The sequence below is a fragment of the Anser cygnoides genome, chromosome 2 (assembly GCF_040182565.1).
Source record: "Anser cygnoides isolate HZ-2024a breed goose chromosome 2, Taihu_goose_T2T_genome, whole genome shotgun sequence".
Classification (NCBI taxonomy): domain Eukaryota; kingdom Metazoa; phylum Chordata; class Aves; order Anseriformes; family Anatidae; genus Anser; species Anser cygnoides.
In genome coordinates this window covers 854,965-872,396 of record NC_089874.1, presented here as the reverse complement: position 1 = coordinate 872,396, position 17,432 = coordinate 854,965, and the positions used below count along the sequence as shown (strand labels likewise).

Genomic DNA, 17,432 nt, shown 5'->3' with positions numbered 1-17,432 from the left:
GCTTTGAAAGTCAGAGGGCTGCAGTTCTGGCGTGCCCAAGACACTGGGATGACCAAAGGTCCCCAGGGGCCTGGAAGGAGCAGAGGTGCTGAGCTGGGCTGTCCCCACGCTGCCCGTCACTGCACTAGGACACGATGGGCTCCTGCCCAGGCCCCTGCAGGTGCACAGACACCATACAGAGAAGCTCCCGATGCACCCAGGAAAGCAGGGTGCTATTTTTCAGAGCTGCACAGTTTGACATTACCCCAGAAGCATGAAAGGCAAGCCAGGAAGGCAGCAATTCTTTTCGATGCAGGTTTCTTTTCAACGCGCCAGGGAGCTGCGCATTCCCCCCGAGCACTTCCGCACCCCTTCTAGCAGGGAAAAGGCAGCAGACAGAGGCTGGAGTTCAAGTACTTTATTCTCTTTGCCTGCAGCAGTCCGTTATTACAGTCGCAGGCTGATATAGTACAGATCCTGGTTGGAAACATACACAGCGCAGCTTTCTCCTGCACACCCACAGGGCTCACCACAGCACACAGGGGAACAGGGCTGGGGGTAAGGCGAGGGGCCACGTGCCCACCCCAGCAGGGCACGAGGCAATCCCAAGCAAAGCATGGGCTGCAGCTCCGTGCTCCGATACTGCAAGAGCAGAGCAGCGACACCCACAGCAGTTTGCTTCCTGAATATCAGGGAGCTCGGGATACCCAGCAAGGCAGGGGCATCTGCACAGCGCACAACTAAAGCCACAGATCGCTGCAATGCATTACTCCAGAAACTGCAAATAAGTAATCTCAAAAGAGCATCACCCCTCAAACGAATCTATTCCCCTCCACCCATTTTTAGTTTTTTTTTTTTTTTTGGAATGTGGCAAGTTAAACTTTCACAGTGACTATGTGCCTGGTTACAAAGTTGCGCTCAAACAGCCCCTGTGGCAGTTGCATTGCTAAACTGATTCTTTACCACTTAAAAGCAGTTTGTGTTGGTCAGGGTGCTGCCTGCGCCCCACAACAGGCAACCCCCATGGCAGTGCAGCCCTCCCAGGCCTCACCGGCTTCCTCTGAAGTTCAAAGCCTCATGAGACGTGGGACACGCAAAGAGCAACGGGGTAGTCATGATTTCTGTTGTGTCATTTCATCTCCCCCCTCAAGGTAATAATTTTTGCTGAAACAAAGCTCAATTTTTTTTTCTAAATGAGCAAGTCAGAGTTCAAAGCCTACCCTTTCTGTTCTCAGGAGGATTAACAGCAGGTTTTAAGAAACAATTTTAAAAAGTCAAGTTAAAAGCCCACACAAGACACCTCTGTTTCAAGTCAATTCTTTGACACAGATGTAACAGCAGGCAAGACTGGCTCAGGCAGAGCGAGCCAGGCCATGGAAAATGTGGATTTCTGCTGAAGTGACAGCAGTTTCCAGGACTTGTGGCTGCTCCCAGCCTGCGCGAGCTTCACCAGGGCGCTCGACCGTCAGTGAGAGGAGCTACAGCAAGCACGGCGCTGCTGGGGCAGGCGGCTGGCCTCAGCCTCAAGTCACTGAGCTGCCGCCAGGTTCTGCGGGTGTGCCACAAGAAGGGGCAGCAAAGCTGGTTTAGCACTTCAGGTTTTAGGTCCCCGCTACGCCACGGAACCGCAAGCCCTGCTTTAGGTGGGCAGTTCGTACGGCTCAGCCCTAGGGTAACAAAACTACCCGAGGAATTCTTCTTCCTTCCGCAATTAACTGCGTTTCCTGCCTCTCCTGCCAGGAGAGACTTGGATGCTGGAGAGCTGGCTGAAGGCAAACCCACGGCAGCAGGAGCAGCTTCAGGGCAGCCTCATGGAGGCGCGCTGATGGCGTGAGCCTGGTCCCTCCCAGCCAGGCTCTCTTCTGGACACATTTCATGACACTCGCACAGGGCCTGGGAGGGAGCAGCAGCAGCAAACACTGCTGCTGAGAACACCGGTGACAGCTTTGCCACCTGGTGTCCCTGGGATCACCCCAGGCCGTCCAGTCCTGAATTAACTTCAGTTCCCAGAGATTCTGACGACTTTGAGACACCGATTTCTTTAGAACTAAAGCAGCAGCTAAATTCAAGTTAATACAAAATAAAGCAATTGAGATTAAGTAAATGAGGTGAACATGATATCTACGCAAAAAAAAGCAATTTCCCCATCGGTATTTCTTCAGGAGGCTTCCCTCAGTGTAACATGGGAGCTCAGCGACGTGGAAGCCCTGGCTGTAAGGGAGCATTTCCCATCGTGCTGCACCACCGCGCGTTACGCTGCCAGAACACAACCCAAGCTGCAGCTGAGAAAAAGCATTAAACCTCCACCCACACCCCCAACAGCCGGCTGCCCTTCAGCAGAAAAAGCTTGAGTACAATCCAGATGATTCAACTGCAGCGGTCTTAGCTTCACTTGACTGTATTTAAATAAAATAAGGCATTTAAAAAACTAACAGGCACTAAAATATCCTCCCTCCTCACGCCACATGCCAGGCCAAGCCCCGCGTACGCTGCAGAGGACAGCCTCCTCCCAGCCTCCTGGGGCAGGCTGTTGGACAGTTTGTGGATGTCAGAGCGTGAGAAGCCGTTTCCTTGAGGCAGCGTAACAAGAATATTCAGCACAGTCGGCTTCCAGCCGGTACCTGGGTTGCTCGGTTCAAGCCTGCGGCCGCAGCATTACCATTAGGACAGATGAGGAGAGGGCTGGCACCCGGTAACCACCAGCAAGGAGCAGGCAAGCTTCCCTCCCGCTACAGCTCCCCCCGACCCCGCAGCGCGCAGTCTTTGCTCATCCCGTCGGCCCTCAGAGCTTCTTCAAGCGGCTGTACAGTTCCCTTTTGCTCCTCTCACCAGCCCAGGTTCGGCTTTTGGTGCGAAATCTTTTCAAGTCTTCTTTGAAGTCCTCGTGGTGCATGGGGCGGTAGCTCTGGGGCTCGCAGAAGCTCTGGGGAAAGAGAAGCTGGTTTCACCTCGGCGTGCCAGGAGCAATGGTCTCTGAGCATCGCCAAGAGCCTGGCAGCAGCCGCTCAAACAACTGCCACCAGAGCGAACAGAACTGAACCCACTGAGCTGGAGCACAAGCAGGAGTCGCATACCAGGCGTTCGCGAGCAAAGCCGAGTGCCACTGAGATTACAGCTACTTCAGAAGCGGTAGCTATCAAACGAAGGACTTTCAGCCCTCTACACAGAGCTCTCACCCCACTTTCCTGGCAGACATCAATATTTAGTGCAAGCAAGCTAAGTAAGCCTGTCCAGCGTTCACCTTGAAATAACGAAGATGTGAAAAACGCATCTCCAGGCTGGGCAGCCCCTGGCTCTCCCAGATCCGAGAGCAGCGAGCGCTGCCATCGGCTGTTCCGTGCTGCCACCTTGAGGCCCTCGGTCCTCCCAGCTCAGGAGAGCGCGGCCAAGGGGCCAGAAACAACCCCTGGGGCATCCACGGCCACACGGGAGCCTGCGGATTGCAGGAGAGCTGAAAAACACGACTGTCGTGAGCAGCAGCAACCCCGAGCGGGCCCAAATGCTGCAAGACCCAACATCCCAACGAGTGGGAAATGGCGTGTGGGCAGACGTGGGGAGCAGCACACAGCCCTGCCCTGCCGCTGACACACTGGCTGCAGAAGGGCTGAAGGAATCCCTCCCACCTGTTTGAAAGTGCAGCAAGTCTTGGGACAGGAAGGTGATCTAAGAGATACTCCGAAGTGTGAGGCCCTGACGGGGACTAAAGTGAGAGTCAGACCATACCCTAGTTTGTGCCAGAACAAGGAGAAATAGCATCCAGCTGAAATGCTAAAGCACCAGAAAACAAGCAATGCAATTAACACCATCCTCACGGCACTGGGAAGAGCTACTGGGCATCTATTAGTCTCCTTTTCTGAATTAGGGGTTGAAAAACTCAAGCTTTGCGCTTCCAATTTTGCTTTCTTGGTATAGCAAGAGACTTGACATTTCCATTCGTCATACAGCAATTACTGTCAGGCCTCTCTCTTCCCTCCTAGTCCTTGCAGGCTAAGCAGTCTTAAATTCCTTCTCTGAATGACATTTTGAACTCCTGGTTCTTATAAAAAGGCGGAAAACAGTTTTATATTTTACTCTAGAGACAAGCAGAAAAACATTTCAGCTATGGCAGCAAGACAGCTCTAAGGTACGGAATCAGCTTAGAGAAGTGAAGGGAACATCACTGCCAAATGTTAACTGCTCTCAGTACAGGAGAGCACCGAACGAAGCAGAAAAAGCCACCGCAGGAAATTGGGGTATTTATCCTTTCTTCTCTTTGAAGAAGAAAACAGAAGGGCTGAATTTAAGTGCATTACTTACACGGCACCTTAGGAAGAAATCCCTGTAGCCCCCCTTCAGGACATACAGCTCTGGGTAGTGGAGGTTGGGGTATTCGTTACCCAGCCTGTCCCGCTCCCTCACAAACCGGCACCTGCAGCAGGAAGAGATCCCACGTCACGTCTTGCATTCGACAAGTAACGCACGAAGACAGTGCTCCCCCCGCGCCTCCCGTTCCCTGGGCTGTGGTAGCAAGCTGCTGCCCATTAGGGAAACACCAGCAAGCCACGCTCACTGCAAAGGGCGGCTAACTAGATCGCACTTCCTACTTTTAAGCGTTGCAGCGCACCAGTAGCATCTACTCATGACAAACCACACGTTAAGCAGCATGCCAGCACAAAAACTGGTGCCTCCATGAAAGCCGTGCTCTCGACCAGCAGGGCAGTCAGCTCGTGTCTGGTGTTGTGGGATAACTCACATCCGTGGGCCCCGCTCCGAAGAGAACTCGCAGTGGAACACTATGATCACCCGTTTGTTCTCCGATGGCAGGATCGGCTTCTTCAGCAAGAAGTCTTCCACGTCCTCTTCCATATGTAGGTTTACAGCACCCTGTAGAGGCAGTCACAGAACCATTAAGGTCGGACCAGATGATCTTGAAAATCTTTTCCAACTATCCCCTGCTACCAATGTCACCCACTAAACCACGTCCCTAAGCACCAGTCGTGCCCAAGTAAGAGGAGAACAGCAACAAGCCCATCCCGCCTTCTTGCGAGCTCTCCCCTCAAGTTTCCCAGAGGAGCTTGGCATTGGGAACAAAGCTTCAAACCCAAGCAGAATGTTACGCACAGTCTAACACTGCCCTGAGTGGCTGTGGCCATTTCAACAGCAGGAGGCTGTGGCTAGTATTTCACTTCACCTCACTGGAGCTAGCTGAACAATTACGCTTTCCACAGCCCTTTGTCTACAGATATGACCATGAAATGATATTCTAATCTTAGCTCCCCTGCATATCAGTGCTGCACTGGCGTCTCACATATGCATCTCCCTGCTTGCCACACAGGCCATCTGCTGGTTAAGGAAAGGGAAAGGCTCCCTCCTCAGAGGGCAGTCACTTCAGGGACCAGGTCTCAGTATCCTGAGATTCACGCAGTGTGCAGGCATAACGAGATCCCAAACCTCTCTGGGCTACCTCAGCCAGAAGATACGCATGGTCTGAGACACTTCTAGTGAGGAAGAGCCCCACATGGTGCCAAGCGTCCCCATTTTTCCTGATAGGCAACTTCAGACAACTCCACATTGCTCTTACAGAGTCAACAACATACCTTAATGTGTCCTCCTTCATACTCATATGGGTATCTACAGTCAATTATCACACATTCCTTGATGAAGCTTGCGAATTTTCCAGTCAGCACAGACACAATCTGAAAAAAACAACAAAGAATACCCCCACAACAATACAGTTTAGATGTTTTGAGATATTTTTCTTAAGTGAAGAATTTTCCTTACTGTCCCTGGAACACATACCATTTCCGAGTCAATGTATTTTAAATCTTGATGCTTCCCATCAACAGTGTGGAACAAATAACCCTAGAAAACAGAGAGCATTTAATTGAGAAATTCCAAGCATGTCCCACATACTTGGTAGCAGAGCATCCAGCAGCTCGCTCGTAACACAAATGCTTTATTGACCAGAATCTCTTCAGCAAAGCATAAGAGTTTAAACAGAATTCTAAAACTTAGGGACAGATTTTCTTTGGCTCCTATACTGAAGGGATTTTGTAAGTATTTTTGAATGACAAAAGAATCACTTCACATCTAACTTATGAAAGCACCGTTCTCAGTGACAACCTGCACTATTAGTGTGAAAATGTACCATTGAAGGGAAGTGCTTCGCTTGGGCTGGTTTGAAACATCACTACCAAAAGAGACAATTAAAACAGATCAATTACCTTTGAGAAGTCACCAATCAGGTCTCTTTGATCACTGTCCAAAATGCTTTCAATCTCTGCTGCAGAGGATTGTGTCTTTACTATCTTCAGATTCTAGAGGGAGACAGGTTAGAGATGAACCCTGAGCACTGACAGCAGAGACCCCTTCCCCACAGCGTAACAAAACTCTGTGTTTGCTGACACCCTGAAACGTGACTCAGTTTCCCTTTTGGATCGCAGGGAAAGAGGCTCAGGAGCACGCAACCAGTGCACCGACTCCCCTCAGCCCCTACACTATGCACAGAGAAGGCAGTTTTGGCAGATCAGCAATTCATTAACCTTCATAAACTAGGCGACTGTATTTGACCTTCCCCGATTAATTCTCTACCACAACACCGAATGCCAAGCCACCAACCGTTGCGTCTTCGGATGGTGTTCCGGGCAGGCTTTTCCTCTTCTTGCTTTTCCCTGGAGAATTCTCTTCCTGCGATCTCTCTATCCTTTTCTGGGTAGTTCTGCCTATGCCACTGGGCAGAGATGAAGAGCCAAACAACCGGCATCGTTTGGCCTACAAGGAGAGAAGTTAGAGTTGTCTAGCAAAGATTAAGATTAGAAATTAAGCCAGACTCAGGCTTTCAGACTATTCAAAGTTTTGCCTTATATAAGACTGTCACTGCATAGCAACAGCAGGAAGTAAATAGGGTCATCTAAATTGGGGACCTACATTGCCAGTAACACTTGTCGCTCGCTGTGCAGACTGGGTGAGCTGAGAGCACAATGATGTGCTGGCAGAGTGCTTTCTATCAATTAGCAGACAATCTACCCGCAGATTAAAAGCCTTCTGCTGCGAGACTGAACTGCCCTCACAGTCTATTATCAGAAGATTGGGCTACAGGCATTTCAGGTAAGCCTGTGAAAAATGTTTTCAAGATATGTCAACAAGTATCCGATAAGGGAAGTCAAAAAAATCTTCCGCATTTATGAAGTGTTTTAGTAAAAAGAAAATTAACATAGATGCACACAATGAGCATTGTTCTACACTGACACAACCTTCCAGGCATCAGGCTTTAGCAATTACAAAATAGCATAGGGTTTTTATACTACACCTTGTTTTATTAGGGATGTAGGAACAGAGACAGTGTGATCGCTTTTCCCAGGAGTGAAAATGGATGCCAGAACAAAGTTCCCGTCTCTGTTCTGCTGTGCTCTGCTTGAACACTCACCCGATTGTCCGTTTTCTTCATGACTAGCGGTGCAGTCCAGAGGCTTGCCACGTCAGATGGCATCTCCTCATCGTTCTGGGAAATGAAGGTTCACTCATTTATTTCACCAGGGACAGACCATGTAAGTATCTAAAGCTCTTGCATAGCTTGGGCAAACATTGCAATTTAATACAGCTGCCAGAGCAGGTTGAGGAATTCAGCTCAATTACTAGCCCAATACTCAGTAAAATAACAGAACTGAAGTGACGCATATTGGAACAGGTAAGTTATATCAATTCATTCATTACTTCCAAATTACTTTCCATTCTTCCAAAGCATTAAGCATTTCAAGTTCAATTAGAAACAGCCTTCTGTATAAGTGGCTTGAAAGCAAATATTACCTCTAGCTCTTTCAACAAGTTTTCTTTAGAAAAACCAACTACTCAAATAATTCTCTCTAGCAATGCAATTCAGCTACCAACAGAACAGCAGCAATACCTTTAACTGCTGCTCTCCCACCAAGTAAATACCATTGCCTGCACTAGGAAACAGCACATATAAAAACAGAAAAATGGAAGCATTGCAAGAGATAACTCAGTCTTTCAGGAATCCCTAGTACCCAGCTTTTTGCAGGCCGACATAATACTGCACTGACTTCTAGAGCATACATGAGCTGCAGACATTGTTGGCAGACTAACATTATACAGAGATGATTTTCAAAGTGTTGATATTTTGTACATACCTTCAAATCTTGCTCATCTAAGAGCTCTAGGAATCCATCATCATCTTCGCTTTCAGAGGAAGTTAGAGAAGACTGCTGCTGGAAAGCTGATCTGTGGTTTTCCAGCTCACCCGTGGGTATTTCGTTAGATGGAAACTGAGAAAAAATACTTCGCTTTACCAATATTCTCTTTACAGTAGGATACTGCAAACAGATGATGCCATGCTGCTCACTGAACTACAGAAAAGATGGAGGTTATCCCAGCACTTGGAATACATGGACTTGAGCAAACCCCAAACTGAGTTCCAGTACTTTATTTGATCCTTACAACTGCAGAGTGCTTCATTAGCCTGGTTACACAATAATCCTCTTCTCTTGAGGAAGTTATTCAGTGAAGATGCAAAGGGGAAGAACTGACAGTGTCACAGGAACAGGAGTATTAACTCCATAGTTCCCAAGTACCAGATCAGGAGTACTAAGCATGATGAAATACTACCAGATTCAAGGAGTGCAGAAAAGACTTGGCCCCCCAGTTCTGTTTCTGTGCAAGGATCCATCATGTTTGTTTTCTAGTTGCTTCTGCAAAGTTTTGCAAAGCAACAGCACATCAAGTAATATTTTTTCTGCATGTCATATCTGGATAAGATCCAGTTGCATCTACATAGTTGGCTTCATTGTTCCCAGTGCATCTGCATCAATATAAATATCCATTTTACTGATAACGGAAACAATTACAAATTAACTTCATCTACTCTGCACTAATGTCCCCATTCACTTGACTTACTGCAGCATAGCCTCAGCTCTGCATTTACTCATCTTCCACAGACTACAGAACAATCTCCCTCATAAGCCAAACACAAGAGTGTTCTCATCTGACAGACAGATGAGCTTTCCTATTTGGCACATGAGTAGTGACAAGAAACAGCAGTGTCTTAGAACCACGATGCAATTCTTCCTCTTCCCTAACAGTACGCACGCAGAGGATTAGGTGGGAATTAATTGTCTAGAACACCGCGGTACTTACTCCCTGAGCTGAGGAGGAATTCTGCCTTTGTCCAGGAACACCTTTTCCATCATGGGAACGGACGTGCACAGAACTACGAGAAGCTGGTTTGGTTGGCTTCTTAAACTCGAATGATTCCTGAATTTAAAAAATAGAAAAGTGATCGTTTTACCAAAATAACAAACTGTGTAAGTTGCTAGGATCACTGCATCTTCTCTCTTTAAGCTGAGATGTTGGATATAAGTTCCCTGCTGCCAACAGAAATCAGAGTGTGAATGTTTTCAAAGTAAAGATGTTACAATAGTGATTCATTTAACATAACCAAGCTTTCATCCTCTTGTTATCTGCAGGTTTAAGGCTTTTTTTTTTAATTCCTTTTGGCAGTCAATTTCTCTGCAAAAGAAATTATTTTTAAGGCAGCCGAGGCTGTGGCTTGGTCAACAGAACTACGTTTGTTGCTAGGTGACAGGCCCCTGCTCCTGAGCACCGCTTTTCTGCAGAGACCTGTCGATGGCATGTCCAGCAGCCAGGCCTTACAGACCAAGTAGGTAAAAGAGCATTTGTGCTGCTGGGGAGCCCAGGTTCCCCTGTATCACCAGTGGAAAAAAAGATACGGTGATCCATGCAGCCTTCTGGAGGCACCCCTCGCAGCTATCTAAAGGTAGCACTAAGAAAACATTTTGCCTTGCCACAGACTAGTCAGGTCCGATAGCACAAAGTCAGTCCTGCATAGTCAAAGCCTTCCAAATTTTTAACAACCTGTAGTCAGTTTGCAGCCACTATAATCAGTGTTGTCGCACTTCACTGCAAGTTTCCCCCAAATAAGCTGTGCAAAAGCTTTGTCATGTGTGAGCTGTAGTCTGGCAGGCACTAATCGAAGCCTCTTCCGCCACACCTGCTGAGGAAGGGGTCTGCTAATTCAGCTTCCTTGCTATCGCCTCTTACACTACCATCTCAGCAGACAAAAAGCAATGCTTACGTTCTCCTTGTTTTCATTTTGCTCTAAGAGTTGAAAAGCATCACAATCCAGAGAATCTGAATGGTTTCTCTTCAGAGCGGGACTGGATCCCAGGAGCCTCTGCTACAAAATTCATAGAGAAAGGCTAGTTTAGTACCATGCTGTAACCTTTGCACAACCAGATCTTAAGCAAAAGAGGAGTTAACAGGAGTATAAGGCATTCATCTGCAAGTTGGGGCACCTATGTGCAGGAGCCTTATGCTGACACCTCACGCAGGTATCAAAATGCAGTGCTCCAATTGCATTGGTGACAAAGCTACATCACTGAAATTTTACATCAACACGTGGACAAGATTTCAAGTTTAGAAGCTGTAAATTTGACAGTTTTCAAGTCAAGCACCACAGCAGCTGTTCTTGAAGCCAATAAATTAGCAAGTTGTGGGACAGATCCAACTAAAAACACTTCACACACTAAATCCTTTAACATTTGCACAAGATCAATACCACCCTCACTTACTGGCAGTGAATGTATTCTTCTGAGAGGCAGTCGAATGCTACAACAAAAAAGAACCAAGATTACTATCTTTTAAGAGACAATGTTGAAATAAATGTGAGTAGAACTCACTTTTTTTCAACAAAACTATAAGCTAGAGGCAAATCCAGAAAAGTCACTGAACAAAGAAGTTAAAACACAAAGATACTTACTTCAGTCTGCTAGATTCAAGAATCGCTTTCTCAAACCTGAAATTGAGATGCCTCACAGTTAACAAAAGATAGACTAAAAGTCAACCTTTTATTTAGGTCAGAGTGTTATGCTAAACAGAAGCCAACATGCTTTTTGATGACGCTTTGTCCTTCCCAAGAGGTATTTATAGCCAGCTTATCCCCTCCTAGTTTTCAAAGCACTAACTGGAATCCTGCTCTCTCCTCTCAGCATCATCTAGACAAGAAGCTAGATTAAAGGAATAAAAGCTCAGTAAATCAGGAACCAAAGGCATTTGGCCCCCATAAATAAAGGGGCAAAGGATCTTTTTAAAATTCTCATTGGGAGAGGCAAATTCCAAGCTAAAAGCAACCTCTTGGTACCAGTTAAGGCATACACAAGCAGAAGTCACAGTTTAAGTGTTGAGGTCAAAACCGCAGCTTACATGTGACTTGGTGCAGACCCTTGTAAGGCATCAGTGTCACACACAAACGGTTGGGTTGGTACAACACCAACTCAGACCCAAGACTTAGTACTCTGGGACACAGACAAGACAGCGAGCCAGCATCTGCCCAGCACTAAAGCACACGCTTCTAGAAGTTTAAGAGACAAGAACCCGCTGCACACACGCCAGCAAATGAAAAAAAAAAGCACATCAAGCTTCTCATTAGCCTGCATTGGTTAGTAGTACAACATGAAACAGGAGTCGGGCTTAGCTTAGGGTTACGTACGTTTCCTCCATGATGTCGTTGGAGGTCAGAGGACTGGGTGAATCCAAAGCACAACCTGCATAAGACAGACAGCATTTTCTAACAAGCAGTGTCTGAGCACCAAGTAAATGCAAGTTATTGGGCTTCACTATAGCATTCCCCCAAAAGACATTGAGTCACCTAACATGGAATAACCTTGGCTTATACCCTCACATATATCTTACTAAGTCATTTAATCCTTTAGGGTTTTTTAAGCCATGTTTTCAGTTACATCTCAGTTAAAAAAAGGCCGTTTTTAACACATATTAGTGCACTGGGAATAAAAGCAAGAACTCCATGAGCAAAATAACACAAGCAGAACATTACAACTACAGAGCATCTTCTCAGTACAGGCAAATACAAAACCTGCTTAAACACAGATCCTCTAGAAGCTTACAGTATTCACAAGCCCTAGTGACAGGCACACACCTTACCAGAACACCTCCCTAGGATCATCACGAGACTTGTTGCTACTTCAGCGACTGATCTAAGCTAACAGCTACAAAATTCACCCGGCTAACAGGACAGGCGGTGGTCTCAGCACAGCAGAAGCCTTACAAGTATTTTGTAAACACTTGAGACCTGCTTTGGAGGCAGGAAAAAAAAACCAAGAAAGTAGAATAACCAAGCTGGCTGTATATCTATCTCCCCTTGTGGCTTGCCAGCTGTACTCACTGTCTGGCTTCCTTTGAAGACAGAAATATCATGCACAAACTGGTGCACAAACTCCAGTGGAAGTACTGGACCGGTGAAGTATCAGAAGCTTCTCTGAATCTACAGATTATGGGGTAACTGCTTATTTTATTTTCACTGAAAATCCATCTCACCCAGAGGGGAAAAAAAAAAGCAAATCGAGAGTACTTCTAGGCAAATATCAGTCCTAGAACGCAGCTCCCCAGATTTCAAGATAAACAGCCAGCTTCTGTATGCAAAAAGCCACAAACAAAACCCAAGCCACAAAGGAAACCCTGCTGAACAGCCCTGATTCAAGCGCGCAGGGCAGGTTAGCACAGTTCGGGTTTAAAGAGAGAAACCACTCAACTTGCTTTCAAAGTTACCACCCTCCAAAGGGCAGAAACCCAAACTGGTCCCATCCAGAGCGGAGCGCAGGTACGTGCTGGATCCTATCAGTGAATAACCAGACGCTATCTCTCAGAGCACAACCCCAGTGTGCAGCACTCCCAGGCCAGTAGCTGCCAGCCACCACAGACCGGAGAATAGCGGGGCTCCAGCTCGCTGGGGAAGCCTATCTCAGGCTATCTCGAGCAGCATTCGTCTTCAGCCACCCCTGCTGCACGAGGGGCTGATCCACTCACGATAAGGCGTTGACCTACTGCCACGCACAGAGCAGATCAAGGCAATCAGAAAACATCCTGATAACCTGGGGTTTGTCTCTCCAAATCATGCTGGAGCACAAAGCAGAACGGGTCAGTAGCCACGTCTTGCTTTTCTTTTTTTTTCCCCTCCTTAGGATGAGTTATCTGTGTCAAAGAGCCCCCATCTGGAGCCAGAACCAGTTTTTCCTCCATGCTAGCTCTACTGCTAACGTGCTCCGGGACAATTAAAAAACCCACAACCCAAAACAGGGACGGCAGGAGCTTCGCTGAGGGACGGAGATGTGCCTGCCTTCCACGAGCTTGAGGATGAGAAGCGGCTACAGGGAGCGCTAGCTCTGTATCCTAACCCTGAAAGCAGAGTGAAGATGCAGTGCCCTTCGTTCCTTACCCACTTTTATCCCCCGAGAACACCCCACCTGAGTCTGTTGACTCTGATGACACCGTTCGCTGCAGACCGCTGGTATTCCTGTTTCCCGGATCTTGTTCAGCGCTTCCGTGCTGACTGTAAAAGAAGTTCAGGGTTCATTTTAAATGTTCGTGAAGTGAGGACTACAGCAGAAGAGGACGTGAAGGCAGCTATACAGCACAGGGAAGCATACCCGGAAACATTTACTGCCGGCCAAGTACAAGGACTCCTGCTTAGCAATCCTGCAGACTTCCGTGCGCTCTGCGCTGCTGAACACACGGGCAATGCCACCACCAGATCACTGCACCCACAAACATGCTCAGTGCCTTCAGGGACCTCAGTTTCAGTATTTATTTTTTTTTTTAAATATAAATGTGTAGCATTGATGACGTTAGAAATGAGGCTTACAAACGAGAAAGATGAGGGGTGGCTGGAGAAGGGGGCGTGCAGAGGAAATAACGCACAAACCACGAGGGCTTTCCAAAACTACGCTTTAGAGTCCCTCGTGATCTTGTACCTTCACAAATGAAGGTTCTAACATAACAAAACGACACCTTGCAATAAAACTTTAGGACTAAAACCACTTTAAACGTGGAGTAGGACACCGGTGCCTGGAGTCCTGCCAGCATCTCCCATACGATTCTCAAGAAAAACCTTTATCAGAGCCCAGTTATCTTCCTTGGGACTGCAACCCTCTCTGGCAGCCACTGATTTAATGATTGCTTTGCATCCAGAAATGAGCTTGAGTTAGACAACTCTTTTTTTTTTTTAACTAGTTAGGTCTCAAGTTTCGGCTGATCACCTAAGATCCTCCCTGCCCACGGGACCATCAGATCAGCGTGTGGGTGAAGGGTCTCGAGGCACCCAGAGCCCAAAGGAGCTGCAGCGGGCGCAGGTACGAGAGCTGCGCTGGCAGCACCCCTCTCCTTCCCGACAGCCCGACCCCCGCAGGCACACGCTTCCTTCACACGTGGGCAGGGGTCACAGCAGCTTCGTTACAGGAGATGCACATCGTGCACAGGGATACCCCGCGTTATCTGAATTACGGGAGGAGTTTCTGCGGGGCGGCTTCTCCTCTCACACCAGGTAATTCGAAAGGTGCGCCAGGGCACAAAGTCAAAAGGACAGAACAATGAACGTGGAGGGGGCTGGCGTGAGTTGCTCACAGGAATCCCAGGAATCTGAAGGAAGGGAGAATCATCAAGAAGGCAGATTACAGAAACGAAAGCGATATAAAGCCAAAAAGCAAAGGGCGAATCGCAGGAGGACCGCGCAGGAGGCCAGAGCAAGGCCGGAGCTGTAGGAGAGACGAACCGCAGAGCTGGGAAAGAGGAAAACGTGCAGCCTTGGAGCCAAGCACAGGGAAGGGCTCGGGGGCGAGGCAGATGCCCAGAGATAGGAGAAGATGGTGGCACGTGGTGAGCCACCAGGGGAGGAGGAACACGGCCCAGCAGGCAACAGGAGCCCCAGCACGTGTGGGCAGGGGAGCAGGGCCCGAGCAGGAGGGAGAAAAGGGCGGCAGAGAAGGGGGAACGCGGCGGGAGGAGGAGCGCCAGGGGGGGCTCCGGGCTGCAGGGGAGGGGAGGGGAGGGGAAGGGAAGGGAGGGGAAGGGAGCTCTGTGGGGCAGGGAGGGCATCGGGCACCTGGCGAGGAGGGGGAAGGGAGTCCTGGGGGCCTCGGTTTGGGGGCAGCACGGGAAAAGCTGCTGGGGGGGGGGGTTGGTATGAGCTCAAGGCCTTGCGTTTTGGGGGTGGAAGAGGCCCTCGAGGCTGCAGTTGGGGGGGGGGGGAAGAGTTCCTCAAGGCTGCAGTTGGGGTGGGGGGGGGAGATGAGGCTCTTGAGGGTGCAGTTTGGGGGGGGGAAAGGAGGAAGATGAGGCCCTCAAGACTGCAGTTTGGGCGGGGGGGGGAGAGAGGAGGAAGAGGAGACCCTCGAGGCTGCAGCTGGGGGGGGGAGGAAGAAGAGTTCCTCAAGGCTGCAGTTGGGAAGGTGGGGGGAGATGAGGCCCTCGAGGCTGCAGTTGGGGGTACAGGAAGAAGGGATCCTCAAGGCTGCAGCTGGGGGTAAGGAAAAAGAGGAGGCCCTCGAGGCTGTAATTTGGGAGGGGGGGGGGAGGAAGAAGAGGACCTCGAGGCTGCAGCTGGGGAGAGGAGGAGGGGGAAGAAGAGACCCTCGAGGCTGCAGTTGGGGGTGGAAGGAAGAGGAGGCCCTCGAGGATGTAATTTGGGGGGGGGGGAGAGGAAGAAGAGGCCCTCAAGGCTGCAGTTGGGGGAGGGAGAAAGACGAGAAGGCCCTCGAGGCTGCAGTTTCGGGGGGGGGGGGGGGGGGGGGGTGGAAGGAAAATGAGGAGTTCCTCAAGACTGCAGTTGGGGGGGGGAGGAAGAGGAGTTCCTCAAGGCTGCAGTTGGGAAGGGGGGGAGATGAGGCCCTCGAGGCTGCAGTTTGCAGGGGGGAAGGAGGAAGAGGAGGCCCTCGAGGCTGCAGTTGAGAAGGGGGGGGCAGAGGAAGAAGAGTTCCTCAAGGCTGCAGTTGGGAAGGGGGGGGGAGAAGAGGCCCTCGAGGCTGCAGTTTTCGGGGGGTGGGAGGAAAACGAGGAGGCCCTCGAGGCTGCAGTTGGGGGGGGGGGCAGGTAGCTGAGGCCCTCGAGGCCCTGTTTCCGCAGGGGGGGGAAGGGCAGAGGCGCCCCCCGGGGCCCTGCCGGAGCAGAGGGGACGGGACCCCCCGGGCCTGGCCTCACGCCTGGGGAGAGGGGAGCGGGCGGAGGCCTCGCTCCGGGGGGGAGAGGAGAGGGAAGGAGAGGAGGGGAGCGGAGCCCCCGGCCCTGCTCTGAGGGGAGCGGAGCCCCCAGGCCTCGCTGAGGGCCGGGGACGGGCCCCGGGGGGGGGGGGGGGGGGTGGGGGGACTGACCAGGCCGAGCCGCGTCCCAGCTGCTCCATGGTCAGGCGGAGGTCGGAGACCGGCGAGAGCTCGGCGGGGAACAGCGCCTTGACGGCGGCGGGGGAGGCCGGCGAGAGCAGCAGGAGGCGGCGGCGGTAGGAGCCTCCCGGTGCGGCCTCCATCGTTCCCCCCGGCCTCCTGTCAGCGCCGCCGCCCGCCCCGAAGCTGGCGCCAAAGCTCCCGCCGCCAATCGCAAGGCCGCTCTGCGCGGCGCCGCGAGGGGGGCGGATTTTATAGCCGGGTCGCCCCACCCACCGCCCGCTCGCCGGCCAATCGAAGCGGTCGGAGGGTCAACCTCCCGGCTGGTTGACAGCTCTTCTGCCCAATAAGAGAGGGGTGTAATGGGGGACTGCACTTCCCAGCATGCCACCGCGAGGCGGGCGGCGCGCTCACTGGTTGCCCGCCTCGCTGTGGCATGCTGGGAAATGTAGTCCTCTGCCTCGGCGAGGCGCCGCTTTGCCTCCCCGTCGGAGGCTGTCTCCCTGCGGCCCTCCCCCCCCCCCCACAGGGCTCGAGGGGGAGGGGATAAAATGGGGGAAGATGAGGAGAAAGGGCACAAAATGGGCAAAAAAACGGGGCCTCGGGGAGCCGAGGGGCCCGGCCCGTGCCATTTCTGCCCGAACGAGGTCCCTGACGGCGATAAACAAGCGGTGTCCCCAGGGAGGCAGCCGCAGCTCCGGCGAGGCGCTGAGCGCCGGCGTCCAGCCAAGCACCGCCGCGGTCGATAAAGAAATGGAGATGTCTGTCACAGGCAGCACGCCTGGAAGCTTCCAGAGCCCCATTACCTGCAAAGAGCAGGCGGCCCACCGCGAACGTCAGGGCACGTCCCGGCAGCACCCTGAGCAGAGCCCTGAAGGCGCCTCTGGGCTCCGTCTGTCACCACGGGCAGCGGGCACGGGGCTGAGCCCTCACCCCCAGCAGCACGGGGCCCCCCTTTGTCTCTCTCGTTTCCCGGCCGTTTCGCTGCCCTGAGAAACGCCAGGCGCGCTCAGCGCTGGGTTCCCAGGGACACAGTGCCTGCAGAGCTAATTGCTGCTTCGTGCTCGGCCTGCCTGGCGGTTCCCCGGCCCTTGCGGGGAACGGACAGGTCTCCGGGGAGGAAAGGCAGTGCGGCTCTCTTGCCGTCTCCCTGCGGCGGGCTGTGGTGTTTAGCAAGGCTCCGCTGCTCGCCTGCGAAATGGATGCGTGCCCAGCCCTTCAGAGGACACGGCGCCGTTCCCTGCCCCGGTAATGTCAGCCCCGTCTCCGGCCCTT

General features: G+C 51.0%; 1 protein-coding gene across 1 annotated transcript; it reads right to left on the bottom strand.

The window, feature by feature from the left end:
* Positions 1-382: 382 nt before the first annotated feature.
* On the bottom strand, positions 383-16,395 carry CDC25A (cell division cycle 25A). Its single transcript, XM_048053360.2, has 16 exons — positions 16,149-16,395; positions 13,251-13,336; positions 11,480-11,534; positions 10,751-10,786; positions 10,563-10,599; positions 10,067-10,168; positions 9,109-9,225; positions 8,106-8,240; positions 7,385-7,459; positions 6,577-6,729; positions 6,183-6,275; positions 5,758-5,820; positions 5,556-5,654; positions 4,712-4,842; positions 4,276-4,387; positions 383-2,902 (listed from the first exon to the last, which is right to left on the bottom strand). Exons 1-16 carry the CDS (start codon positions 16,298-16,300, stop codon positions 2,762-2,764), a joined length of 1,587 nt encoding a protein of 528 aa, XP_047909317.2. The 5' UTR covers positions 16,301-16,395; the 3' UTR covers positions 383-2,761.
* Positions 16,396-17,432: the final 1,037 nt, after the last annotated feature.